The 27,659-nt window shown below is 38.7% G+C and overlaps 3 protein-coding genes across 9 annotated transcripts in view; 1 reads left to right on the top strand and 2 right to left on the bottom strand.

The window, feature by feature from the left end:
- Nucleotides 1-1,850: 1,850 nt before the first annotated feature.
- The window catches only part of LOC127532015 (zinc finger protein 239-like), a 140,632-nt gene continuing 114,823 nt past the window's right edge, over nt 1,851-27,659 (bottom strand). For 3 of the 4 annotated variants that reach the window (XM_051943018.1, XM_051943019.1, XM_051943022.1), the window contains one exon: nt 1,851-2,821. The gene's annotated coding sequence lies outside the window, so the exon portion shown is untranslated. The remainder of the gene's footprint in view (nt 2,822-27,659) is intronic. The other variant, XM_051943020.1, reaches the window with a different exon arrangement.
- Nucleotides 2,663-5,506, bottom strand: LOC127532007 (zinc finger protein 239-like). Its single transcript, XM_051942946.1, has 2 exons — nt 5,266-5,506; nt 2,663-4,411 (listed from the first exon to the last, which is right to left on the bottom strand). The coding sequence occupies exons 1-2, from the start codon at nt 5,468-5,470 to the stop codon at nt 3,177-3,179; spliced, it is 1,440 nt and encodes a 479-aa protein (XP_051798906.1). The 5' UTR covers nt 5,471-5,506; the 3' UTR covers nt 2,663-3,176.
- Nucleotides 11,648-27,659, top strand: part of LOC127531969 (zinc finger protein OZF-like) — a 146,092-nt gene continuing 130,080 nt past the window's right edge. Inside the window, exons 1-2 of one of the 4 annotated variants that reach the window (XM_051942725.1) lie at nt 11,648-12,016; nt 13,231-13,332. In XM_051942725.1, the coding sequence (XP_051798685.1) occupies nt 13,315-13,332 (18 nt within the window). In that variant the 5' untranslated portion in view covers nt 11,648-12,016; nt 13,231-13,314. The remainder of the gene's footprint in view (nt 12,017-13,230; nt 13,333-27,659) is intronic. The other 3 variants (XM_051942703.1, XM_051942724.1, XM_051942701.1) reach the window with 3 other exon arrangements.

The raw sequence follows: 27,659 nt of genomic DNA, 5'->3' as shown, positions 1-27,659 counted from the left end.
CATTTTGGGTGTGTCGTGTTAAGGATCGTTTGACACAAAACGATCGAAATGAACCTCAATGAGACACAAAATGACCACCGGGAACCACCAGCAACCATTCCCGATGGTTTTCGGTGGTTTCCGATGGTCAAAACAAAAACAAACTCAAAAACACACAAAGTCACCAAAATGAACCACAAAATGGTCAAAATGAAAGAAAAAGTAACATGAAAAGATGCAAAATGTATAGAAACAGACAAACACATAAAATTACCAAAATTAAACACATGATGACACAAATGAGACACAAAATGATCCAGAAATTTTCTCTTACAGTCATGAAACTGTCCACATTTATTCTATTCAACATTCTGAGGCTTTTTACAGAGAGCTTTGTTCATAGATCATTTATAGTCTGATTTATGACACTTTTTCCTAAAAACAGACTGAAATGTACAAAATGATCCAAATGAGATGTTCATTTTGTGTCTCATTTTAATCATTTTTGTTGCTAATTCTGCTCATGCATTTCTTTAAATAACCAACAATACTGTGGACTCATTATTTAAACTTGAGGTAAATTCTTAGCATACTCAACTGGAAAATACTTTTACTGATTTGCTGTTGTTTGAACCTTAGTGCTGTCTTCGGGTAAAAATGAACCAGACCACCATGTTTAATAGCATAGAACGGCCCCTAAATGACCTTTTTCAACTTGAAATTTGATCACTTTTCCTCAAGTGACCCCAACATTAGAAAAAGTGAAACATTGTTTTTGTTTATATTTTCATCAAAGCTGTACACCACCAGGGTACAAAGACTGTCTTCAGGTCATTTTTTACCTGGTGTCAGATAGAAAATTGACCCCCATGGAAAAGTGACCCACCCCCAATTATTCTGTAAAAAAATATTTAAACACATGAAAATTAAAATAATATTTTTGTGTTTTACAAATACATGATATTTTTCAATATTGCAATAATAATTATATATAATAATAATAATAATGTATAAGTTTATAGGAAAACTCATGAGGGCCAATACTTTATAGCACAAAAGAGAGACTGGATGAAAACTTTACAACACATTATTGAAAATAATGATTTTATTTACAAATGCATTGTATTTACATTAAAATATACATTGAATCATCTTAAACAGAGAAGACAGGCTGGAAGTGGCTGCAGATGTTGCTGATAAAGATGGACCCAGGAGCTGATGGCTTAAGAATGGGTGTGGTTCCTTTCACTGGTAAGTAGGCGAGCCACTTGTAGATGGTGGTGTTGTTGATCTTCCCTGATGTGCAGTAAACATGAACTGTGGTGTTCAGCATCGATGCGAAGGCCAAAACCTCCACTTCTGTGCCCCATTCACCCGGTGTTGACATCTCACTGCTGGCTGGGTAATTGGTGGTGTTAGCGAGAGCATAATACATAGTGGGGTCAATATTCTATAAGTGACCTAGGTTACAAAACACTAAATAACTAGCATAATACATAGTGGAGTCAAGATTCTACACCCTGGCTATGTCTGGACTGTTGAGATTGTCATATTTGCAGATTTTCAAATTAATATGGACTAATCTGATATTGCTGAAGCTATGAGGACAGTTTTCAGGTTTCAGTTCCCAGCAGGTCAGAGATCAGATTTTTTTAGTCATCCAGGAGTAACAAGAAGGACTGTAAAACAAATACTGTGTGCTGCACGTGTGACAAATACAGTTGCAGTCTGTCCTCCATGTGTTAATTAGAGCTTAATATGTTCGGAATATTTTGCTTGAATCTGTTATTTTTTCTATTCTTATGATTGATGTAGGTTATGCATCTTTCTGGTGGGAGCAATGACTCAAAAAATGAGGGAGTACTAGTATCTGGTAGTTGAGTTTTGTAGTTTTATATTCCATTGTACAGTATACAGTACACTGTTGTTTCCCTTCAAAAATTCATTTCAAGTTCATTTCTGCACATTTCTGGTACTTTATTAGGCTATAGAAGTATTATCTCCTGCAAAACAAGAAATGTTTACACCTATGCAGTACCTTTAGCAGCAATAATAGTGATAATAAACCTCTACTTATAGAAAGAAAACAGTTACAGCATGAACAATGGTATAAAAACGAATGGTGTTCACTGATTAAATACAGTCTTTCTACCCTCTGAGGAAGCAAAAACAGGCATTCATAAAGTGTGTGATGCATGACAGGTTGTTTCTTCATGTAAAATAGATTTTTGGTTAAAAATTCCATTAAGCTGCTCTATTTTAGAGGCTCAGTGGAGGCAGGTCATTTCTGACCCTGAGGACAGGAGGAGTGTTCAGGACGTTCAGACAATACAAGGGTTCAATGTGCTGTATGACGACACAATGAGATCCTACGAACAAATCACACAGATGACCTATGTGGTGACAATAGAAGAAATAAATAGCATAAGACCTTTATCCAACCAGCAGAAACTGCAGCACAGCTTCACCTGTTTTTAACATTTGCAGGAGTGTATCAGCTACTACTAGTAAAACCACGTGTCTGTTGCTTGAAAACATAATAATGTTGGTTATGTCTTTGATATCTGACTTAGAGTCATTCTTGCTGGGGATCTTCAATGTTACATTCATTATGAAACAACTTGTAAATTTTCATCTGTTTGAAAACATTCAAAACATTTCATGAAGCAGTCATGGAGCTGTAGACGTTTTATTACAACTTTATTTCACGTCCAGATCTCCTCTGCTGCAGTGACACACTCTGTTGTGTCCTACTGTCACAATGTCTCTGTATCTCGTTGCCTCCTTTTACTTGAAAGACAGCAGAGCTCAAGCTGAGTGGATTCCAGCAGTATGTTCACACCTGAACAGCCATGTTCTCTCAGCAGAAAGTGAAAATGTTCCAAACAGCTTCACATTATCTCCAATCACTGCTCTGCTGATGAAGGATGTCATGATAGCAGAAATGTAGTAGTCTGTACCAATACCATATCCATCCAGACATTCAGTTTGGTTCTTCTGCCTGCTGCTCCACCACCACAGTCCAGACTCCATCTGGTCTAATCATCAAGGATTGCTTACATACTTCCTCACAGTTGTTGTTGAAGCACAGACTAAAGCTGCTTTAAATCTAAAACATCTACTTTTAACCTGTACCAATTCTTACATGTTGTTTCAACCTTAATTCTGACATTATGTTTTCCACAGATGTTTCAGGATCAGGACTTCTCAGCTGTGTGGATTCTCATGTGGGCTTTTAATTGATAATTATGTTTAAAGCTTTTTCCACAGGTTCCACAAGAATATGGCTTCTCACCTGTGTGACATCTCATGTGGACAGTCAAATGGTCCTGTCGACTAAAGCTTTTACCACAGGTTCCACAGGAATATGGTTTTCCCATTTTGTGAACTGCCATGTGCCTATTATGTGCTGATGAACTAGAAAATCTTTTTCCACAAATGTGACAAACATATGGTTTCTCACCTGTGTGACATCTCATGTGGTCAGTCAAAGAGGTCCGTTGACTAAAGCTTTTTTCACAGGTTCCACAAGAATATGGCTTCTCACCTGTGTGACATCTCATATGGTCAGTCAAAGAGGTCCGTTGACTAAAGCTTTTTTCACAGGTTCCACAAGAATATGGCTTCTCACCTGTGTGACATCTCATATGGTCAGTCAAAGAGGTCCGTTGACGAAAGCTTTTTTCACAGGTTCCACAAACATACGGCTTCTCACCTGTGTGACATCTCATGTGAACAGTCAAATTGACCCGTTGACTGAAGCTTTTTCCACAGGTTTCACAAGAATATGGCTTCTCACCTGTGTGGGTTCTGTGATGTTTGATTAAATCTGATTTACGACTAAAAGCTTTTCCACAGACTTTGCAAGTTGCAGATTTTGTTGCCTTGTCATTATCACACTGTCTCGCTGATGTTGGAGCATTGTCTACATCATTACTGTGACTGTTGTTACTCTGATGTCTTGGTTTCAGCTCGATACATCTAGTTGATCCTGAGTCTACATCCTTGCTTCCTTCCTGATCTGGGCTCTCAGCTACACAAGAGATGTGAAACAGGAGCTGATCACTGTTTGGTTTTGGTTCACTGTGGTCACTTTCCTCATCAGCAGGAGTCACCTCAAAGGTATCAGTCTCCTGTTTCAATCCAATTAACTCTTCCTCCTGACTGGAGCAGAGTTCATCCTGTTCCACTTTAATTTGTGGTAACCCTGGGTCTAATTGGTCCAGACTGGTGCACAATTCTTCCTGTTCCATTTTAATTTGAGAAATCTCTGGGTTTGATTGGTCCTGACTGGTGCAGAGTTCCTCCTGCTGATCTTTAATCCGTGGAGGCTCTGGGTCCTCATGGTCCACCACGGAGTTTCTCTCCTGGTCATGGGGCTGATGGTCAACAACAGTCTTCTCATTCTCACAGACATAAGACTGTGGGAGCTCTGGAGGGAAAAAGAGACAAAAGATAATGGTTACCACTGTGATGATGAGAGAACACACATCTGTCACTTTGTCCAGGACTGGCTGTCTTCAACAGAATCAGCTCAAGAGTCAAATGTTTGATGCAAAAAGAATATGATGGTTTATAATAGAAGTCTGGGAGCCATGAAACAGCAGCAGGAACGATACAAGCATCTCCAAATGACTGAACATTTCTGTGAACACATTGTTCCAGTGGATACAGGATCACAAAGTTCTAATGGTAAACACCACTGGGTACTTTTCTACACACCACACAGACAAGTTTGATGGGGATCCATTAAAATCTGTCTGAATAAAGCTGCTGTCCTCTTCAGCCTTCAAACCTGTCAGGACATTTGGATTTTAATGTTATTCTTATTTTACTGCTGGTTACTGTACTGTTGATTTGACTCATGAGTGAAACCCAACATGTTAATAGTGGAATGCAGTTGAACACATTACTTCTATACTCTCTAACTCTGTACGTGCGCTTTCTTTAGATCATGAATGATCTCTATACATGGAATTATGTCTCTGGACTGAAATGATGGAATGACTGAGTCCTCTGTCAGAGTTTTATTATTAAACTGTTTGATAACACAATGCAGTTGCTGTCAGTGTGGAGTAGTTCAGATAAACACTTCCAGCACCTCTGAACAGGAAACTTTGGTTCTTGCTTCCAGGGTCAATCAACACAACGATCACGTTGTTAAAACTCCACACAGCATCAACTAACAGACTCCTCTTCCTCACAGTGTGTCTCAGTTCATCTGAACACTTCATGATGTTCTACATGCTAGAAGTGGAATTCTTCACCATCAAAACACATACACACCTATGGGCTGTAAGGGGATGTGTGGTTTCCAGATGACATCCAGCAGTCTGCGCTGACGATCGATCTCCTCCTGGTACTGGACGATGTTTTTTTCAAACTCTGAGAATATTTCTCCAGCAGCAGCAGCTAGTCTGTCGCTGATCAACTCTCTCAGATACTCAACTGAACACATCGTTACTTTAACGCTCTGATATTTCTCATTCATACTATAATACAGCAGTGAAGCTAACTCTGCTCATGCTTCTTTGTTTACATCCGCCGGGTGTCACACTGTGAAGTTCCGGCAGAAACACTGAGTTACTTTCTTCTTCCTCATTGAATTAGGCAGACTAGACGCATCACTGGCGTATTGCTGCCACCTACTGGATGTTACTCATAGTCCTTAGAGAATCCTCGATATTTTCTTATGCAGTCCTGTGGTCATGAGAAAGTTCAGAAGTTTCTTCGTATTTGTCCACTCCTCCATGTTAAGTAGAAAGCAAAGATTACAAACAGTTCGTCCAGCTGCTCCTAGTCTCTAATGTTTCTTCTGTTGGCATGAGTAGAGCTTACACTTAAGAAGAACATTTCTCACAGTTTCTAGTTCACCTCACTCACAGTTCCTATCTCTGTGCTTCCCAATCAAAGCCAGTCCACTTTTCAGACTGCAGTGTCTGAGTCTTAGCCAGGTTAGAACAATTGAGTCTCTTCTTGCACCACTGAAGTGCCTTCTTACTTTTCCCATTTTACCTTGAAGAGCAAAATCAGTCCCCCTCTTCTTTTGTTTCTTAAAAAGTCAAAGCATTTCTTCCTCAGACTGACTTTAAAAGCACGTGTTTGGAGAGATTGATAGAGCTGGAATGAAAATGTCTTTGGGGAAATCAGCGGCTCCAGATGGACTTACAACCAACTTTGATCCGTTTTTCTGGGCTGATATCAGAGAATGACTGTTTGAAGCATTCAAAGAAGCTTTCAATCAGGGAGTCACACTCATTGTAGTTCAGGTTCCACATTTAGCCCAGTTTGATCTCAAGTGGGCCGGACCGCTTTTTACTACAGGCTCAAAACCACAAAAGTCAGGTTAAAAAAGACAAAAAATGAGACAAAAACCAGACAAAATATTGTGAAAATGAGACAGAAAAGGACAAAAGAACAATCTAGTGTTTGACTTTGTGATCATGGTCTAGAAATGATTTTAAATGGATACTTTGACTCATTTACAATCTGCAGTTCATGTCTTCTCTGGAATTTGGACACTTTGATGATGATTGATGGATTGTGCTCATTTGGTAGAGGATGCTGCTTTTACACTCTTTCTACATTTATTGAAAGCTTCTGACAAGCTTCAACACCACTTTATTTGACATTCACTGCATTATTTTGGATGGAAAATTCATTCATATGCTCTCAGTGTTGTCCAGCAGAATTCCTTCAATGTGGAACTACTAGAAGATGAGATGTTAACAGGAGCAAACACCAAGGAGACCCATCAGTCCTCTGCTGTTTATTATTAGCTCTGGATATCAACCCTCCTGTTGGCTTCATTTACGGCACCAAAAAACAGGAAAAAAAATCCAGAAATTCAGCAAAAAAAATCACCAAATTTATGAAAATGTGCAAAAACCTTCAGGAAGAAAATTCCAATCATTCCTTAAAAGCTTTATTTAAAAACAAAACAAAATCCCCCTAATTTGACAGGAAAATTCTTGTAAATATTTTCAAAAAATGAGCAAAAATCTTCCAAAAAATCCTAAAAATATCTAAAGTGATTCCATATTTATCAGTAAAACTTCTGACATTTTCTTGAAGAACATTCACATAAAAATCAACCAAAATCCAGAGAAATTACTGGATTTTGGTTGATTTTTATGTGAATGTTCTTTAGAAACATTTCTTCTTTTTCCAACAAAAAATGTTAAAAATTTCCCAAAAACGTTAATATGTGGACATCAGACGTTTCCCTGTGAAAATATTTATTATTTTCCACATTTTCAAACTTTAAAACGACACGAGGGTTAAAATAATGAAACTCTAAAAGCATTTAATAACGACACAGTCAGCAGATGATCCAACATTATTTTAAAGCTGTGTGTATTTTCCAGAAGCCTCAGATTGAAACTAAATGTGAGATCTGATCCATTCACCAGAAAACACAAACTTTACTTCAGAATATTACAGTAAAAATGAGCTGAAACATTTGGAGAAACTATCAGTAAAATATGATCAACAGGGAAACTTCTAACATTCTGATTGTTGGAAATCAAATCTAAAATCCTTGAAGATCTGCTTCCAAAGGAATCTTTGATATTTGGTAGAATATTGAGGACAGAAATGGAAGGATTTCAGGATGAATTTGTATGTTGAGTAGAATAAAGCACATGAATAATAACCAGCTGATATAATGTGTGTTTGTAATGAAGAACTCAGAGTCAGGATTTTTAGCCACAGCCCTTTATTCTTCTCCATCACACACAAGATGAAGGAAGTTCTCATTTCATCACTAGAACAGGACTTAAAGACTCAAATCAGGATCAAGTGTGGCTGCACAAAAAGCTGATTTTCACTGGACAATAATGTGTGAAAGTCTGTCAGCAGTTTGGAGATTCACTGCTTCCTCTCTCATTTCACACTTTGTGCAGCTCAAATGCTTTTAGTTCAAGTGAGCATCAGAGGAACACAGCACACTTCTCCTCCATTCCTCGGGCATCTTCTCACTATCTAAGATCCTGTTGAACAACCCAGTCACAAACTCTACTGCTACACACGTGGACAAAATTGTTGGTACCCCTCAGTTAAAGAAGGAAAAACCCACAATTCTCACTGAAATCACTTGAAACTCACAAAAGTAACAATAAATAAAAATTTATTGAAAATTAAATAATCAAAATCAGCCATCACTTTTGAATTGTTGATTAACATAATTATTTAAAAAAAAAAAACTAATGAAATAGGGCTGGACAAAAATGATGGTACCCATAACTTAATATTTTGTTGCACAACCTTTTGAGGCAATCACTGCAATTAAACGATTTCTGTATTTGTCAATGAGCGTTCTGCAGCTGTCAACAGGTATTTTGGCCCACTCCTCATGAGCAAACAGCTCCAGTTGTCTCAGGTTTGATGGGTGTCTTCTCCAAATGGCATGTTTCAGCTCCTTCCACATATGTTCAATGGGATTCAGATCTGGGCTCATAGAAGGCCACTTTAGAATAGTCCAACGCTTTTCTCTCAGCCATTCTTGGGTGTTTTTGGCTGTGTGTTTTGGATCGTTGTCCTGTTGGAAGACCCATGACCTGCGACTGAGACCAAGCTTTCTGACACTAGGCAGCACATTTCTCTCCAGAATGCCTTGATAGTCTTCAGATTTCATCGTACCTTGCACACTTTCAAGACACCCTGTGCCAGATGCAGCAAAGCAGTCCCAAAACATTACTGAGCCTCCTCCATGTTTCACCGTAGGGACAGTGTTCTTTTCTTCGTATGCTTGGTTTTTGAGTCTATGAACATAGAGTTGATGTGCCTTACCAAAAAGCTCCAGTTTGGTCTCATCTGTCCAAAGGACATTCTCCCAGAAGCTTTGTGGCTTGTCAACATGCATTTTTGCAAATTCCAGTCTGGCTTTTTTATGAGTTTTTTTCAGCAGTGGTGTCCTCCTTGGTCATCTCCCATGAAGTCCACTTTGGTTCAAACAACGACGAATGGTGCGATCTGACACTGATGTACCTTGGCCTTGGAGTTCACCTTTAATTTCTTTGGAGGTTGCTCTGGGCTCTTTGGATACAATTCCAATGATCCGTCTCTTCAATTTGTCATCAATTTTCCTCTTGCGGCCACGTCCAGGGAGGTTGGCTACTGTCCCGTGGGTCTTGAACTTCTGAATAATATGAGCCACTGTTGTCACAGGAACTTCAAGCTGTTTAGAGATGGTCTTATAGCCTTTACCTTTAAGATGTTTGTCTATCATTTTTTTTCGGATGTCCTGGGACAATTCTCTCCTTCGCTTTCTGTTGTCCATGTTCAGTGTGGTACACACCTTTTCACCAAACAGCAGGGTGACTACTTGTCTCCCTTTAAATAGGCAGACTGACTGATTATGAGTTTGGAAACACCTGTGATGTCAATTAAATGACACACCTGAGTTAATCATGTCACTTTGGTCAAATAGTTTTCAATCTTTTATAGAGGTACCATCATTTTTGTCCAGGCCTGTTTCATTAGTTTGTTTTTTTAAATAATTATGTTAATCAACAATTCAAAAGTAATGGCTGTTTTTGATGATTTAATTTTCAATAAATTTTTATTTATTGTTACTTTTGTGAGTTTCAAGTGATTTCAGTGAGAATTGTGGGTTTTTCCTTCTTTAACTGAGGGGTACCAACAATTTTGTCCACGTGTGTACCTCTCCGAGACACTTCCATACCTCCACAGGTATATCATCAGGACCAAGTGCCTTTCCACTCTTCATCCTTAGCACACCAGCTCACCTACGACCGCTCAAACACTGCGTTATGATTTCCATATCCTTCTGTACACTACCGTTCAAAAGTTTGGGGTCATCCAGACAATTCCATGTTCTCCATGAAAGCTCCCACTTTCATTCATGTGCTAAAATAACTGCACAAGGGTTTTCTAATCATCAATGAGCCTTTCAACAGCATTAGCTAACACAATGTAGCATTAGAACACAGGAGTGATGGTTGCTGGAAATGTTCCTCTGTACCCCTATGGAGATATTCCATTAAAAATCAGCCGCTTCCAGCTACAATAGTCATTTACCACATTAACAAGGTCTAGACTGGATTTATCAATCATTTCATGTCATCCTCATTGAAAAAAAATTGCTTTTCCTTTCAAAAATAAGGGCATTTTAAGGGAGTCCAAACTTTTGAACGGTAGTGTAAATGTGTATTTTTCTTGTAAATAAATACACCACCATTTAAAGTCTCAGAAGATATTTACAATCAGCACAGTTTCAACATGGCATTAAATGTGAAATGTGGTTGCAACATCTCCTTCTGTTCCTGAGTTCTGGTGCTGAATAATGTCAAAGTAAAGTTGAGGTTTTGGATGTGAAATATCATCATTTCATCCTGTTGTGAGACATTTTCTCATAAATGTTCAGAATGTGTTTTCTGAGTTCATGGTGAACTTTAACGTTTGCTCTTTAAAAGCTCATCAGTTCACTGTTGAGTCTAACCAAATGTATGTGTCAAAGTTAAAGAAAAGTGAAATATTGCATTCAAGAGACAAAGCAGTGGCAAAAAAAGTGTGTATTTTATTTACATTGGCCGACTTTGGATATTAAAAGGTCTTGAATAAGATTTTTCAAATTTAAGGCCATAAAATATCTCTAAAAATGTCCTTTTTAAACCTGCGACGTGGAACTTTTGTCTCCCCCTTCTGGTAGTGGGAGTAATTACAAATGACATCACTGTTGGTTCTTTTTTATACTAATTCTCTGAACATTGAGTTTCTTTTCTATCAGGCACATCAGTAACTGTTCGTGGACACTTTCTAGGTTTCTCTTTCACAGGTTCTACCATACTCTGAGTTGTTGATACAGTTTGACAGCTCTGGCAAACCAACCACTGCTGGTTCACACAAAATGTTGCACTTTTACTCCATCCGAATGGAAATATGAGCACAGAAATAAGAAGTAGACCTCCATTATGCCATGAAATACAGAGATATGTACCTAGCACTGATCAGCTAATCAGCAGTGTGTGAAATCATTTGGCAAGAGCTGATATATTTGTAATTACCAGTACCTTAAATCTTTTATTTGTTATTTTTAAGCACAAAACCATGATGGCAAACCTGTGGCACATTAAATGTGAGGAGCAGATCAGGTGACTTTTTACGTAATCATTTCTAGTTTTATGAACTGATTAAATGAAGGTTGATAGGTCTAGAACAGCTCAAACTATCTTTAAAAAAAGACTTTTTAATACCTGAATATAAATTTAACTTGTATATAGTGTAACTAGATAAATTAATGTGCTTATTTTTTATGAAGTGTATATTATTATAAAAAAGAAATGTAAAAAATCATTTACGATATACAATCATAGTTATTATTGGCTTCATTTCAGAACTAAATTTAAAATGTTCTTATTAATTCAACCATTTCTGCTTTTGTAGACTAACATTCCTTGTTTAAGTTGAGTACTCCTGATCTCCTATTTCAAACTGGTGGCCTTGATTTATTTAAAATTAACATTATAATTAAAAAAATAAATTGTTATATTGTTGGAACACGTCTCTTGCCTGAGTGATTTTGAACCTGTGTGCCTTGAGTGTTTAAATGGTCCGAAGTTGATGATGTGAGTAGAATGTGCCGGGGGTGAAATTCCCCTGGGTGGCGCTGTCGCAACATTTATCTAAATCCCAGCCTCGCATTCATAACCCTTCCCCTCCAACCGCTCCTCACGCCACATTCGCAATCAATCTTTTGTTCTTTTATTCAGAGCTCTGACGGTACAGGTGACACAGAGTGCAAAGCAGTCTATGTGTCAAGTCAAACTGGAAGGAGCTGAAAACTCAAAGGAGAAGCATTTACGCACAGGTCCTACACTCAGCTGGGGCGGAAACATTCTGCGGCTGCAGGTTTGCCACCGGCGGCAAAAAAGGGGACACACGCAGCACTGAGGAGGAACTGAGAATGAATGACCGCGTTCAAACAAAGTGGCCGTGAGTTTCTGTTGGGAAAGCATCAAGATCTGCAGCAAACTGTGCAGGATTGCCTTCATCTCCGAAATCCGGGTTGCAGCCGGTAAGAGCAGAATTCTGGAGACTCTAAAAGACTGTTTAAGCTGCCGATGTGTGCCACTGCAGTATGTGTTAGCATTAGCATTAGCCACGGAGCAACTTTGTCTGTTTACCAATAATTTCCGTGTGTTTTGTAATTATTCAATTGAAAATAAGATTGCAGGCTAATTGGTGCTAATTAGAGGGTTCCAGCTAAGACCAGTGAATTCATCCTGTTTGTAATGGTGGGTTTTTACGATGCCCTTTATTTATTTATTGGATCTGGAAAGGATTGCACTTTAAAAGCACTTTATGCACTTTAAATAATTTTAAAACCATTAAGTAAAAAGTATAAAATGGTTAAAAAAATTCTGATTAAAATGCTCAGAGTAATAAACTGTGATTCAAAATCAACTCTTTAAAATGCAGATAAATTCATGTGTGGTATAGTATTGGGTTGAATATTGCTCATGCCACGATTTGTCGCTTCAGTTTATGTGGTGTTGAGGTTGACAAACATAAATTGAGTGGAGTAGCATTTGCCAATGTGGTGAAAATGTCCTTGAGGAATGGTTGTTACTATTTGCTGAATGCAGTAATGTGAACATTGTCCTTTTGTGTTCTGTTTAAAGGTTTTTCACCTTAATCTATCAACTAAACGTATGGACTTATGGAAGTTGCCACCTCTGTATCTCATGAATTTGCGACCACTGCAAAATAAAAGAGGGAAAAGAAAGAAAGCAAGTGTCTGATTGATGAGTGGAGTCCTGCTCAAACCCTGGGTAGATGAAACATCCTTTTTCAAGTGGGGAAACTGCAGAAACTGTGAGAAAAATCATCAATGAGAATCACCTGTCATTGAAAGTGGGAGGACACTTGACACTATGGGAGAGTGCAAAGAACAGAGAGTGAGAGCTGCCTTTAAACAGAACACTGAGCAGTAAAATACATTCACTAACTTACAGCATGAACAGTTTTCTACCAGCAGTCCTGTCTTGAATCACCTGCAGTAGCATCTTTATGTTCTCTTTATTCTCTTTTTCCGTGTCTGTTTTCTGTCTATGTTCCTTATTTTTAACAGTTTAAGTTCATTTGTATCAGTTTTAGGTGAAACTGAAAAGAGCTAAAAGTGAACTATTGAGTTGAAATGTGTCCTCTGTGTTGGCTGATGAACATATGGGACACTCTGACACTTGTGTATAGAGTGGTATCCTAATGAAGATGTGTTTGATGTGACAGGTGATTGGCAGGAGGAGGAGAGTCTGACGGAGGAGCAGAGGAATGTTGGCAGCCATTTAGTCTGAGCTCAACAACGGAGGAAACATGGATTCTTCACAAAAAGTGAGAAACATACCACTGTAACATTATTATCATTCATTTGTTCTTTAAAATGTGTAAAGTTGCTCCAGTTGGTTCGATGGGCCGACCAAAGCCAGGTGACGTTGGCTGGAGAGATGTAGCTCTGCAGAAGCAGCTGTACTGAGGATATAATGGTGGACTGCTAGGAAGCTGCTTGTTTTTTGTTTGAGGCTGAACTAGCTGCTGATCATACTTTCTGAAAATGTCTTACATGGTGATGAAGATAAGTAACAGAAGAAAAGTCTTGTTTTTCAAGCAAGTTGTTCAGGAAGGTAAAGAGCAGCATTTTCTTTGGTAGAGAATAATACTTTTGAGCATTGTGAGTTTACCAGCCTTTTCCTTGTCAAGAAATTCAGACAGTTGAACCCAGAAGTTTACTTACACTGTATAAATGACACATAACCCTTTTTTAATTTACACGATCTGACATTAAATCTGGCAATGCTTCTCCTGTTTTATGTCAGTTAAGATGACCAAAATTATCTTTAAATCCCAGAATAACAAAAGAGACTTTTCTATTAGAGAATTTTTATTACTTTCTTCACAATCAGAAGTTTGCATACACTAAGATTGCCTCCAAGATGATGATGTCCTGGCTTTGAAAGCTTTTGATAGATTAAGATGTATTTTCAGGCACACCTCAAACACACTGCTTCCTTGTGTGACGACATTAGAAAATCTAAAGAAATCAGCCAAGACATCAGGAAGACATTTGTGGGCCTCCACAGGTGTGGTTCATCCTTGAGTGCAATTTCCAGATTGCTGTGGTTTGACGTTTATCTGTCCAAACAATTACATGCACAGATCAACACCATGGGAATGTCAAGCCATCCTACTGCTCAAGATGGAGATTGGTTAAGGTTAGGATTGTTTTGGAGGGAAATGTGCTCATCAACCCCAGAACAAAAGCAAACGACCTTGTGAAGATGCTGGCTGAGGATGGCCTGAGTACACCATCCCAACTGTGAAGCATGGGGGTGTCAGCACCATGTTGGGGGAGTGTTTTGCTGCAGGAGGGACTGGTGCACTTCACAAAATAGATGGCATCAAGAGGATAGAACATGTGGAAATATTGAAGCAACATCGTCCAGCAAATGAAAGCTTGGGCACAAGTGGGTCTTCCAAATGGACAAGGACAGCACTGGTGCAAATCTGACACTGTCCTGGAGAAACTGTTCACTACTGACTTAAAACTGCTTTCTGTTTCACTGTGCCCTCCATATCTGCTTCAGGAATTTCCCCAGATATTTGTGACTGTTATCTATATCTGTCCAAAGGCCAGTGAAATAAATGCCTGTGGGCTTATCTATCAGGTCATCCAGAGACCACTGCACACTAAAACACACACTGAGAGACTTCCATCAGTACATCACATGTCCCACTAGATGAGAAAAAATGTTTGATCTGTTACAACAATGTGAAAGGTGCTTCTCCTCTGGGTTCCTCTGACCACAACTGCATCCTCCTTATCCCTGTCTACCACTGTACTGAAGCAAGGCAAAGTGCAGAACATCAGAGTGAAAGTTTGTCACACTCTGCAGGGATGTCTGGAGGTTACTGACTGGGACGTGTTTAAGGAGTCCTCAGCTGATATTGATGAACCGACTGATGATGTGAGCAGCTGGGTCACAGACTGTGAAACCAGTGTTATTCCTGATAAAACTGTTAAACTATATCCAAACACTAAGCCATGGCTTTCTAAGAAGCTTAAAGACCTACTGTACAGAAAGAAAACTTTCTTCAGAGAAGGAAATACTCTAAATCTGTATAACCGACAGAAGGAAATAAAGTAGGAGATCAGGACCCACAAAAGACAATACAAAGACAAACTTGAGTCTCAGCTCAAAATGAACAACCTCAGTTCAGTCTGGGGCGGCACACATTCTCCTCAACATATGGAAATCCCCACCATAGCTCCTCTTTCTCCTCCTCCGTCTCCTACACATGTCTCCACAGCTGCAGCCACTTCCGTTCCAGCACCTGTATCAGTCTCTTTCACAGAGACAGGGGTGATGTTGGAGCTTCAGAGACTTTGCTCTGGGAAGGCAGCTGGCCCAGATGGTGTCTGTCCAAGACTGCTTAAAGACTGTGCTGCACAACTGTGTCAACCTCTCCACAGGATCTTCAACCTGAGTCTACAGCTGGGGCGGGTGCCTGCTCTGTGGAAAACATCCTGTATTGTACCGGTACCAAAAATCAAATGTCCGGCTGAACTAAATGACTACAAACCTATTGCTCTGACCTCACACATCATGAAAACTCTGGAGCGGCTGGTTTTAAGTCTACTGAGGCTTGAGGTCAAAGACAAACTTGATTCCTTGTATGTGTTCTTTGCATACAAAGAACACATTGGAGTGGATGATGCCATCCTCTTCATGCTTCACCGTGTCCTGTCTCATCTGGAGGAACCTGGAGTTTATGTGAGAATCATGTTCTTTGATTTCTCAAACATTCAACTCCATCCAACCCACCATCTTCAAAGACAAGCTCACAGAGATGGGAGTGGATCCTTCCTGTGTTTCATGGATCACAGATTAACTGACAGGAAGGCCACAGTTTGTCAGGCTGGGGAACTGTGTTTCTGGGACATTAATGAGTAGTACTGGGGCTCCACAAGGAACAGTCCTGGCTCCATTCCTGTTCACTCTGTATACATCTGACTTCAAATACAGCACTGAGTTCTGCCACATTCAGAAATACTCTGATGACACTGCTATCGTGGTATGTATCAGAAATAGACATGAAGCTGAATACAGAGATCTGATAAGTGCCTTCAGTGACTGGAGTCACAAAAACTGCCTGCTACTCAACGCCTCAAAGACAAAGGAAATGATCATAGATTTCCGCAGATCCAAAACCCCTCTTCATCCATTGAACACTTGTGGCACGGACATCGAGATGGTGACATCATATAAATATTTAGGTGTCCACCTTGATAAGTTGGACTGGTCTACAAACGTAGACTTCATCGACAAAAATGGCCAGAGCTGACTTTATTGCCTCAGAAGACTTCGATCACTAGACATCTGCAGTAAGATGCTGCAGATGTTTTATCAATCTGTTGTAGCAAGTGTCCTGTTTTATGCTGGGGGGGCAGTATAAAACAGAAGGATCTAAGGCGTCTGAACAAACTGATTAAAAATGCTGGCTCTGTGGTTGGAATCAGATTGAACACATTGGAGGATGAGGTGGAGAGACGGGCACTTACAAAGATGGAGGCCATTCTGACAAACATGGATCATCCACTTCACATCTGCCTCAATGAACAACGAAACATCAGTGGACGGCTCCTATCCCTGCACTGCAAGACCGAAAGATTTAGGAAATCTTTCTTGCCATCAGCAGTCAGGCTATTCAATTCCACATTAAACAGATAAGAACCCAGTCAACTGAATTTCCCTTCAGGGATTAATAAAGTGATTCTGATTCTGATGAATCTGATCACTGGGACTACATAATGTGTCAATGAGAGAGTTCAGCTCAGTGGTTATAATTCTGATTTAGAGCTGGCTCAAAGTCGAAACAGTTTTTATGTCAGGTTTGACTCCCATGATTTTAGGACTAAACATGCTGAGACTAAAAACTGTCTCATGTCAGCCTCTCCACAGAATCCCTTTCTTGATGTGGGCAATGTAATCTGGTGTCTCAAACAGTGCAGACCAAAGAAAAGTCCTCTACCTGATTACATCGGTGGCTGTTTATTGAAAACTTTTATTATGTCTGATTAAATGACCAAGATTGCTGCTGATGTCCCTGTCTGTCTTATGTTTTGTTTGATTTTTCTTTAAATGGCTTTTATTTTGCTTGTAATTGTTTTACTGTGTTTTTTTTACATTTTTTAAACAATTCCTTTAATAGTTGCTATTCCTTTCACTGTTTAACTGTTTTGTTGCTTTTGTTGTTTCATGGGGAACGCTTGTGTAACTGCTGCACAACAAATTGCCCGGGTCGTTGGGGTCAAATCCAGAATTCAGTGGCAGAATTACAGATCTTTTCTGGACTGGTATCAACATCTGATCCCCTTGGAGAAACGAGAAAGCATTGGTGGTCTGAATTGACCCTGCTGCCATTAAGACCTAAATCTGGACGTTGATGTTGTATGCTTTTCATGTTGTACATTTCTCCAGTAATATAACTTAACGGAAAGTCTGGGGATCAAGAGATCCTGGTGGTACAATCCCATCAGTCCCAGCTCTGCTTTGCTTTTCACGGTGATCGGCAGATTTTACTACCAAATATTCTAAAACTACCGTGCAGAAAGCTGAAAACTATCGGCCTGTGAAAATAGTTTTGTTGACATTGTGAGTGTGCTGTTGACACATTTCTGGGTTTCTAATGACAAAACTGCTAGCATGTCTGCAGATTCTTGATCTTGTTTCAGCCTCATGTCCAACTACATGGAATTGAGACTTTTAGGTTCAATTATTTCATGATTGCTCTTCCATCACTGCCTCTGTTTTTATCTTTGTCTTTTGCTACAGAAATGTAAACACAACAATGGAGTGAGATGTCGGACCTCTGAGGAGGATAAGGATGGTTCGGCAACAACAGCAAAAAGAGATGAATCACTCAGTTGTGAGCAATGTGGCAAGACTTTTATCACAGCAACAAAGCTAAGAATTCACAAACGTATTCACACTGTGGACAAATCATTCAGCTGTGATCAGTGTGGAAAGGCTTTTACGAAGAAGAGTAATCTAGTAAGTCATCAACAAATTCACAGTGGAGTTAAACCATTCAACTGTGATCAGTGTGGAAAGGCTTTTACTCAGAAGAGTATGTTAAAAAGACATATACTCTTTCACAGTGGAGATAAACCATTCAGCTGTGATCAGTGTGGAAAGACTTTTACTCTGAAGAGTGATCTAACACGTCATCAACTCATTCACAGGGGAGTGAAACCATTCAACTGTAGTCAGTGTGGAAAGGCTTTTACTACCAAGACTCTGTTACAAAGACATCAACTCATTCACAGTGGAGTTAAACCATTCAACTGTAATCAGTGTGGAAAGGCTTTTACTCAGAAGAGTAATCTAACAAGACATCAACTCATTCACAGTGGAGTTAAACCATTCAACTGTGATCAGTGTGTGAAAACCTTTACTCAACATGAACAGTTGTTGATCCATCAATGCCCCCATTCTGGTAGAAAGCGGTACCACTGTGACTCCTGTGAAAAAACTTTCAACAACCAACAGAGCTTAAAATGTCACCAACGCATCCACACTGGACATGATGTGTACCGATGTGATTACTGTGGCAAACCATTTTTACGGTACTCAAAGTGAAAAGCTCATGAAGTGACCCACACTGGGGTTAAACCATACCTTTGTCACCAGTGTGGGAAGTGCTACAGCTACATTACATGCCTCAAAGTTCACCAACGTGTCCACACTGGGGAGAGACCATACAGATGTGACGAGTGTAAGAAGACTTTTACAACTTTGTATTCCCTGAAACAACACCAGCAGATCCACACCAGAAAGAAAGCATTCAATCAATGTCACAGTGAGGTATGTAAAGACTGGTCTCAGTCACAGTGTACACACAATTATGTATTTGATAATTTTGGATATTGCTGCAAAATTGTTTCAAAACTGTTTTGAACAACTGTGGTCAGTTGAATTCTGTTAACACATTATCAGTTATCGTTCAGTCTAACCTGTATTGGTTTTGACACAGAAATCTGATCCAGGTTAATATGGGGATGTAGGTTAGATTGGGAATTCTGACGTAATCAGACAACTGAATGTTAAATTCCAACAAGTAAAAGTGTCTTCAGATGTCATTTGGTGTGCTCTCTATCTCGGGCAAGGCATCAGTTCTTTAACCTGGCAATAGCCAGATTAATAATTGTGTAGTACTTGATAGTACTCCACAATATCAATCTGGGACCGCTCCATGTAAATCCGTTCGGAGGAAAGAGGCACGGATTGGACAATGCAACAGTATGTCCCGCCTCTGACAGGTTTGTTTTTAGCCAATCGTTTGATCTTCACAATGAGCGGAGCCAATTGGTAGATTAAACTCTTACCAAAACCCGTAGGTAAAAAACACAAACATCTTTACCATCCAGAAATGCGCAAAGCGCCTCTCGTTCTTCCTTCAAAGAAGCGATAGGAGATTCAGCTAAAACTGACTTAATAGCAGCATCGACACGATCGTTGTCCTCCGTTGCCATGTTTGTTTTGATCTACTGGTGCTTGGTGTCGTCTTCACACCCGGATATCCCGCCCCACACACGAATACTGCTGCGTGATTGACCCAAACCAACTTGGTTCTGTACGAACAGTGAATGCGGGAGCGGCGCAAGATGGTTTCTTGAGAGATTTGTGAACTCACAAATATCGCGAGAAATCAACTTGCTGGCAAGGTTATCAGTTCTTCAATGCTGCAGGAAACACTGACGTTCTCTGTGTTTGTGTTTGTTTTCCGAGCAGAACAGAACAGATGGACAAAACTCTCAGACTTGTCAGCACTCTGCCAATGGTGAACAGTGCTGCTTTGACCAGTCTGGACCAACGTCCAACCAACAAGGAACCCTACAACGACACGAGCGTATGCACACTGGACACAGACTGAACCCCTGCCAAGAAGATTTCTCCATGCAGGGTTCAGTAAAAGTTCATGAAGTCCTCCACAAACTTAAAGTCCTTGAGATCCGGCTTCACAGAATTCAGGTCTAATTTCTTGTTTCGTGTCTTTGTTGCTTCGTTGCAAAATCCATTAAGAGGAAAGCTGTCGTGAACAGACATGACTGTTAATTAAACCCTTCAAAGTGGTTACTCAGTTAAATGAATTATCAGTGGTAGAGGGATAGACGTCTGGATGGAGGCAGTGAGCAGCAGGGCGAATTTCCTCGATTACCAGCTTAATGGTTCCTGAGATCCCTCTGGGCTGCAGGAACCCGTTAGATGCAGAGCTGGTTCAGTGGTTCTCTGATGATTGATCATAATTAATTTAGGAGATTACTGGCCTTAGGATTCATGTCTGTCCGTTGCAAGTAGATCAACTAATCTCTGATTATGTGTGAGTTGAAATATAAAAACATGAAGTGTTCTATGAAAAGTCCAATCTTTGAAAGCTGACATGCAGTTTAGAATCATTTCTTTGTAAATTAGCTGCATCCAGTCATTACCATGATATTGGCATCATGGAACCATGACCACATATGTGTGTCTGGAGATAGTGGCATTTTTATAACGGCACATTTTCATGCTTTGACAGATACAGTGAGGGAAAAAAGTTTTCAGACACCCTGAAAATTTTTACACATTCTTAAATATCATGAAATATTTGTTGAAAAGTCTTTTTTGTGTGTTTCTCAGGGTGTGGCTGCATCAGACAGACACAAATACAAATTACATTTTTTTGTTTGTTGTTTACAAGAAAAACTGACAAAACTAAATTCTACCAAATTTCTCATTTTATGGAACCAGTCAATTTTCAGTTTTATTGTCTTTTTTAGGATGTGTTTAGTTTTATGATTGTACTAAAATAAATGACTCTTGAAGACCTCAAAGTGATTCTTAATGCAGTATTTCACAAATGTATGGGATGTCCAAAAACTTTTTTCCACTGCTGTATTTAACAACAATCTGATCTGCTGATGTTAGCAAGACAAACAAGTGAAGGTTTCAGGCTTTTATGTAGAATTGTTCTTGAGATATTCATCTTCAAACAGCCTCAAATTTCAATGTGAGAAAATAAAAACGAGTGAAACTGGGTCTACAGTCCACTGAAAAACCTCTAAGAAAGTATCTGTCATACTGAGCTAATATTTCATGGATACCATTAGAAATATCCATAGTTTATGATTTAAAAAAAAGTTTTTTTGGGAGATGGTCAGTGATTTGAAATGGAGTTCCACTGTTGAAAAACCTCAATCTCTGATTCCAACATCAGTGCTCCATTGTTGCAGTTGTGACGTTGTCTTTCAGATGGTCCTAACACAGGCCACAACTGCTCTGAAAACAACACTCATGTTCTTGTTTGGAACAGTTTCTCAGTAGAAATTACGCAGCAATGTCCAAGTTCTCAGCGGCTCCAGTAAGGAAGAGACTTAATGTGAGGAAAAGCATCCTTTGACTTCTTGCTGGAGGTTTTTCTTGTCAGAAATTGTCTTCCAGTGAGGGACTTGTGACTCTCTGTTCACTTTTCTTGCCCTCTAATATTGTTAAAACACAAGAATCAATGTTTTGGTTCAAATCACATTGTATTTGCATGTCGCTCTGTGTTTTCTGCTCCAGGAATTGGGTGATGTGTGCGACCCAGCACCCACAGCTGGTTGGGTGTCATGTGGCTCTGCATTCTGAGTGGATGATTGTCCAACCACTGCCACAAGTATGAAGGTCATCCTGCAGGTGTGGCAGGAACACGGAGTGGAAACACAATAGGGCTGAATCCCAAACCGCCCCCTACACACTATCCCTACACACTACCCCTCCGTTTGCGCGTTCCCGCGGAGGGTCCTCCATATTAAGGGCCGTCCCAAACCGCGGAGGGGGAGTGGACTGTTCAGCCCTTAAATAGCGAGTCTGCATCGATGCTCACTCTCGACAACTTTTTCAGGAAGTGCAACGTCGAAATGGAGGAGGAAACAACATATCGATGTAAGTTCCACATGCATCCATTATTTCTCCCACGCCTTTTTCACACTGACAGAACATCACAAAAAGAGTGGTGAAAAAAGATAAAAGAAACAAATCTTCTCTGCTGATGCTTGATTTAATTGTGCACCCCCTGACACCTTAAAATTTGAACACAACTGACAGAATTCATTTGTTGGATTTGAAATGCCAGATAATAGGATTGGAAAACATGTGGGATGACTTCAAATTATTTGAAGCAGAATGTAGCCCCTACATCATTGCCTGCAACCTGTGGCACAGCGCTACAGCCATGCACAGTAGGCGTCTTTGTGTTACCATGGCGATGACTTCCGTTTTCCGGTGAGGCGACAGGGCGTCCCATTCCCGACGATCGTATTTATACCCTCCCCCTTCAATTAAAGTGCCCTCCACAGCTGCGAGTGTGACTTCTTTTGGAGCGACACTCGGTAGTGTAGGGGGAGTGTGTAGGGGGCGGTTTGGGATTCAGCCTAGGTGTGTTCATCTGGCCATGCTGAGGAATCCCTCTGCTTCAAGCAAGTGGAGAACATCATAGTAGGTGCTGGTTACTGCCCCCTACAGGTCTCTACACAGTCCTTAATCCTGGAGTATTAGAAAACGAATAAAAAATATATTTTAACTAAATAAAAAATTAACTTACACTCAACTTCTCACACGACTAATTAACCCTGACCTGTGGTCAAAATGGACTTGTTTTAAAGTTTGAAAATGTGGGGGAAAAAAAATACTTTCACAGTGAAACTTCTGATGTCCACGTTTTCAACGTTTTTGGGAAATCTTTGAACATTTTTAGGTGGAAATAAAAAGTTAAAAATATTTCTAAAGAACATTCACAAAAAAATCAACCAAAATCCAGCTAAATTCACTGGATTTTGGTTGATTTTTATGTGAATGTTCTTAAAGAAAATATTAGAAGCTTTACTGAAATGTATGTAATCACTTTAGATACTTTTAGGGTTTTTTTGAAGATTTTTACTGATTGTTTTGAAGATTCTTACTTATTTTTTGGAAAATATTTACAGCATTTTTCTTGCCAAATTTGGGGGATTTTTTGCAAAGAAAACTTTGAAGAAATTACTGAAATTTTCTGCCTGCAGGTTTTGCAAAGTTTCAGAAATTTGGAGATTTTTTTTGCTGAATTTTTTGATTTTTTTTCGACAAGGAACAATGTTTTTTGGTGCCTGTAAATGAGGACAACAGGAGGGTTGAAACATTAAAAGGAAACATTATTAAGGTTTCTTTTATGAAACGTTTTTCATCAACAAGTACACAAAATAGATTAAAATATAATCTAACATATTTACTTATTCAAAACTTTGAATTTCTTCTTTATGTTGTTCTTCTGCATAACTCACTATTTCAGACTGGCTCATGTTACTTCCATGTGATCTGCCATTAAAACGGCCACATTCTACCATAAACACTGTAAATAATAACACACCTGCTCAAAGTTAAAGGCCAACATACGACCCAAACATGACATGGATTTGGTGCCACTTTCAACTAAGATGATCTCTTCTGTTAAACAAACCGTTGATTGTGAATCTTTTTTCCAGATATGAAGCTGCTCCTTCCAGGTCCACAGACAGTAAACAAAACAAAGCTCTCTGTAAAAACCCTCAGAATGTTGAATAGAATAAATGTGGACAGTTTCATGACTGTAAGAGAAGATTTCTGGATCAGTTTGTGTCTCATTTGTGTCTTTGTGTTTTGTTTTGTTCAGTTTACGTCTTTCTGTCTGGTTTTAAACAGTTTGCATCTTTTCATGTTTTTTTTTTAAACTATTTTCATCATTTTTTGTGGTATTTTTGATTATTTTGCTTCACGTTTTGGTCATTTATGTGTCTAATTCAGGTCATGTTACATCTCTGTTGTTTCACCACTGAAACATTTTGTCCATTTGTGTCTCATTTTGATCATTTTATAGATTAGATTAGATCCAACTTTACTGTCATTGCACAGAGAACAAGTACTAAGACAGTAAATGCATTTTTTAAAAGTCCATTGTGATGTCAGAGAGAAGAACTAACAACTGTTACCACATTCCATATTCTGAAGAAAAACATGGAAACACTTGAGAAAGTCAGTTTAACACACAAAGCTTGGAGATATTGGAGAGTTGTGGTGAAGATTTCAAGTGTGAAACTTGTGAAGACATTGTGAGCAAAGACTGTGACAGAAAAATGAAGCCTCCTCAGCCAGATAGGAAACATTCAGGTAAGACAGAAGTCCAGACAACGAGCTGCAACTCAGCTCCAGATATCAAACTACACACTGACATGTTAGACTGAAGTTTTCACAACACTGACAAGCTAACATTTGCTCATTTTGTGGTTTATTTTGATCCGTTTGCATCCTTAGGGGTGTTAGTGGATAAAATGTTGTCATTTTTCATCTTTTTGTTGTTTTTGTTCCATTTTGGTGACTTAAAGGCTGTTTTTGTTGAATTTGCTCATTTTGTGTCTCATTGAGGCTCATTTTCATCATTTTGTCTCTAACCTTGGTCACTTTTTGTCTTTAGGATTGTTTTTACTCTTCATTTTTCGTGCTTTTAAAGTTTTTTGTTCCATTGTGAACATTTTGTGTCTCATTTAGATCATCTTTTTGTATCATTTTGGACATTTTGCATCTGTTTAAGGTTTTTCTGTTTCATTTTATGTCTCATTTTGTGCATTTCAGTCTGTTTTTAGGGAAAAAAAGTGTCATAAATCAGACTGTAAATGATATATGAACAAACCTTTCTGTAAAAACTTTCAGAATGTTGAATAGAATAAATGTGGACTGACTAGGTAACCTTACAGAACCTTTACTGTTGTGATGTACGCATTAACCTGATTTTATACACTCAGAGAAAATATATATATCTAACCATTGTGATAGGGATAAATAGAAGTTCCAATCTGTTGATTTTAATTGCAGGATTATGAGTTTGAGTTTGAGTTTATTTCGAGCTTTTACAAGGTAAAGTTTATACATGTTGTGAACAGTACTTGGCAGTTTTTCTACTAATCCAAGATGTTTTGATACAATTTGTTTGAACCTCATAAACATCTCAAACATGTCAATACAAAAAGGAAAAAAAAAAAACGCACAAAAAAAAGAAAACAAAAAGCTCGAAAGGAAGTGGGGAGAAATAAAACTTATTAAGCTCCCACCCCCTTTACACCAATATTTACAAGCTGCATGCAATATGTCTTTTCTCGGATACATCATCATTCTGTGCATTGGAGTAATATAAATATACAATTATACATATCTACACGTACAGACAGACCCATAATATATCTAGGTATATGTGTATATCCTGTATACATACATACCTTTTAGATGATACATTGTAATGATGATACATCTAGAATAATTGTTGTTCTAGTTTTACATTCATAAGATGAACCATCATGGTCAGTAGAATGGCCGCTCCAGACAATCTCCCCATGCCCAGGGCCACAGCGAATCGGTAGTCTGAGAGCACCACACGGCGGCTGAGCTACAACATACAAGAGCCCCTTCTTCCCATGCTGCAGCCATCCCAAATGTGAAGTGTATTATTTTGTACACTTTTTTTTTATTTTTATAATTATTAGGTCCTTGCCTTATACAAAACGAGCCATGACAACTGTGTGTGTCCAAGCTCCCTCTGCTGGTCAAGGAGATTCCCTAGTTCATCCCTTCCTTACACTGAACGAGCCATAACAGCTGTGTGTGTCATAGCTCCCTCTGTAGGTCAGGGAGATGCCAATAACAATCCCTTCCTTGTGCAGAACGAGCCTTAACAGCTTTGTGTCACTGCTCCCTCTGTTCATCAGGGATTTCTCATTGTAATTGTCTTTAGTTTGCGTGTTATTTTTATTTTTATTTTTTTCGATAACTCCAGCACGTCACTTCGGAGCCCCTGAATCGCAGCCCGCCACAGAATCGTACCACGGCCCACCGACCACCACCGCCCAACAGTAGGAGTCAGCCAGGGCAGACATACCACCGACCACTGGCATTTTCATAATTTCCATTATTTTCCGACTTATCTACAGTATGGATATTCATATAATACAATGATAATTGCCTATGACACAACTCTTAACAATGATATGATAATGGTATAATGTTCACTATACAGAGACCATGCTAAATTAAAATAAAAATACGACATCCAATGTTAGCAATGGACTGAGTTAATAAGTATCATCATTTACCATCTATGTAATATTATTACTATTACTATTATGAATATGTTTAATACCATATAACCCTCAATTATTTCTACCCAACAATACTCAATAGATATATAGATATATACAATCACATACTTACTGTTATTCATAATGATATTCCTGGTAATATATATGTAGTCAAGAAAAGAAAAAAATATAATAATAATAATAATAATATTCTCAATATGTTATTATAAAGGTTTATGTTTTTCTTTATACCTACTTACTCTTAATAGCATTTGAATACTTCAGTCACCAATATCATCATTTATTTTCCTCTTTCATATACTGTGTCCATAACATCAGTTTGTACTGTGATTTGAACTTATGGATTGTCTTGCATTGCTTTAGTTCATTATCCAGATTGTTCCATAGTTTAACACCACACACAGAAACACACCAGCTTCTGGTGGTTTTCAACCGCAGGAAGTTTAAATTTACTATTTCCCCTTCATGTATACCCGGAGTTCCTCAAAATAAATAATCGTTGATGTTCTGTGGAAGATTGAATTTACTGGCATTAAACATAAGAGAGCCGTTTTGAGTCTAACCAAGTCCATTAATTTTAAAATTTTTACATTGCGAAAACAGTCTGTTTGTGTGCTCAAAATAAGCTACTGTGTTGATAACTCTTATCGCTCACTTCTGAAGTATACAAAGGGGATGCAGTAAAGTCTTGTAGTTGTTTCCCCAGATCTCAATTCCATATGTCAAGTATGGGAGAACTAAGGCACAGTACAGTACATATAGTGCATTATACTCTAGAACTAATTTTACTTTATTAATAATTGATATACTTTTAGAAACTTTTGACTGTGTGTATCTGATATGAGGTTTCCAGCTAAGTTTTTCGTCCATGATGATACCCAAGAATTTCATCTCCGGTACCCTCTCAATTCTACTGCCTTCTATATATACTGGTAAATCTAAGGTTATATTATGATTCCCAAAAAGCATAATTTTGGTTTTGCTTGTGTTTAATGATAGTTTATTTACATTCATCCAATCTTTTAGTTTGTTTAATTCTGTATTTAAATTGGTGATGAGATCATTGTAATTATCATTAGAGTAAAAAATGTTTGTATCATCTGCGAATAGTATCAGTTTTAGTAGGTCTGAGACTTTAAAAATATCATTTATATACAAGTTAAATAATTTTGGTCCCAATATTGATCCCTGGGGCACTCCGCAAGCAATATTCAACAATCCAGAAGCCTTGGTACCCATTGATACAAACTGCTGTCTTTCAGTTAAATAGCTATTGAGCCAGTTCAGCGCCACTCCTCTGATTCCGTACGTTTCAAGTTTTCTTAGAAGTATGGAATGATCCGATGTATCAAAAGCTTTTTGTAGGTCTACAAAAACTCCCACTGCATATTTTCTGTCATCTAAAGCTACAGCTATTTCTTCTGCTGCGTCTATAATTGCCATTGTTGTTGACCTTTTTTTCCTGAACCCATATTGATTTTCA

Source organism: Acanthochromis polyacanthus, chromosome 22 (genome assembly GCF_021347895.1).
Source record: "Acanthochromis polyacanthus isolate Apoly-LR-REF ecotype Palm Island chromosome 22, KAUST_Apoly_ChrSc, whole genome shotgun sequence".
NCBI lineage: Eukaryota > Metazoa > Chordata > Actinopteri > Pomacentridae > Acanthochromis > Acanthochromis polyacanthus.
The sequence above is the reverse complement of the archived record's forward strand: the minus strand, read 5'-3'. Positions and strand labels throughout refer to the sequence as shown.

Bases quoted from the DNA above. Each gene is read 5' to 3' on its own strand.
- LOC127532007 (XM_051942946.1), bottom strand. From the start codon at position 5,470: ATGAATGAGAAATATCAGAGCGTTAAAGTAACGATGTGTTCAGTTGAG. The intron at 4,412-5,265 runs GTGTGTATGTGT...TTTTCCCTCCAG, and splicing joins CATCCCCTTACAGCCCATAG to AGCTCCCACAGTCTTATGTC.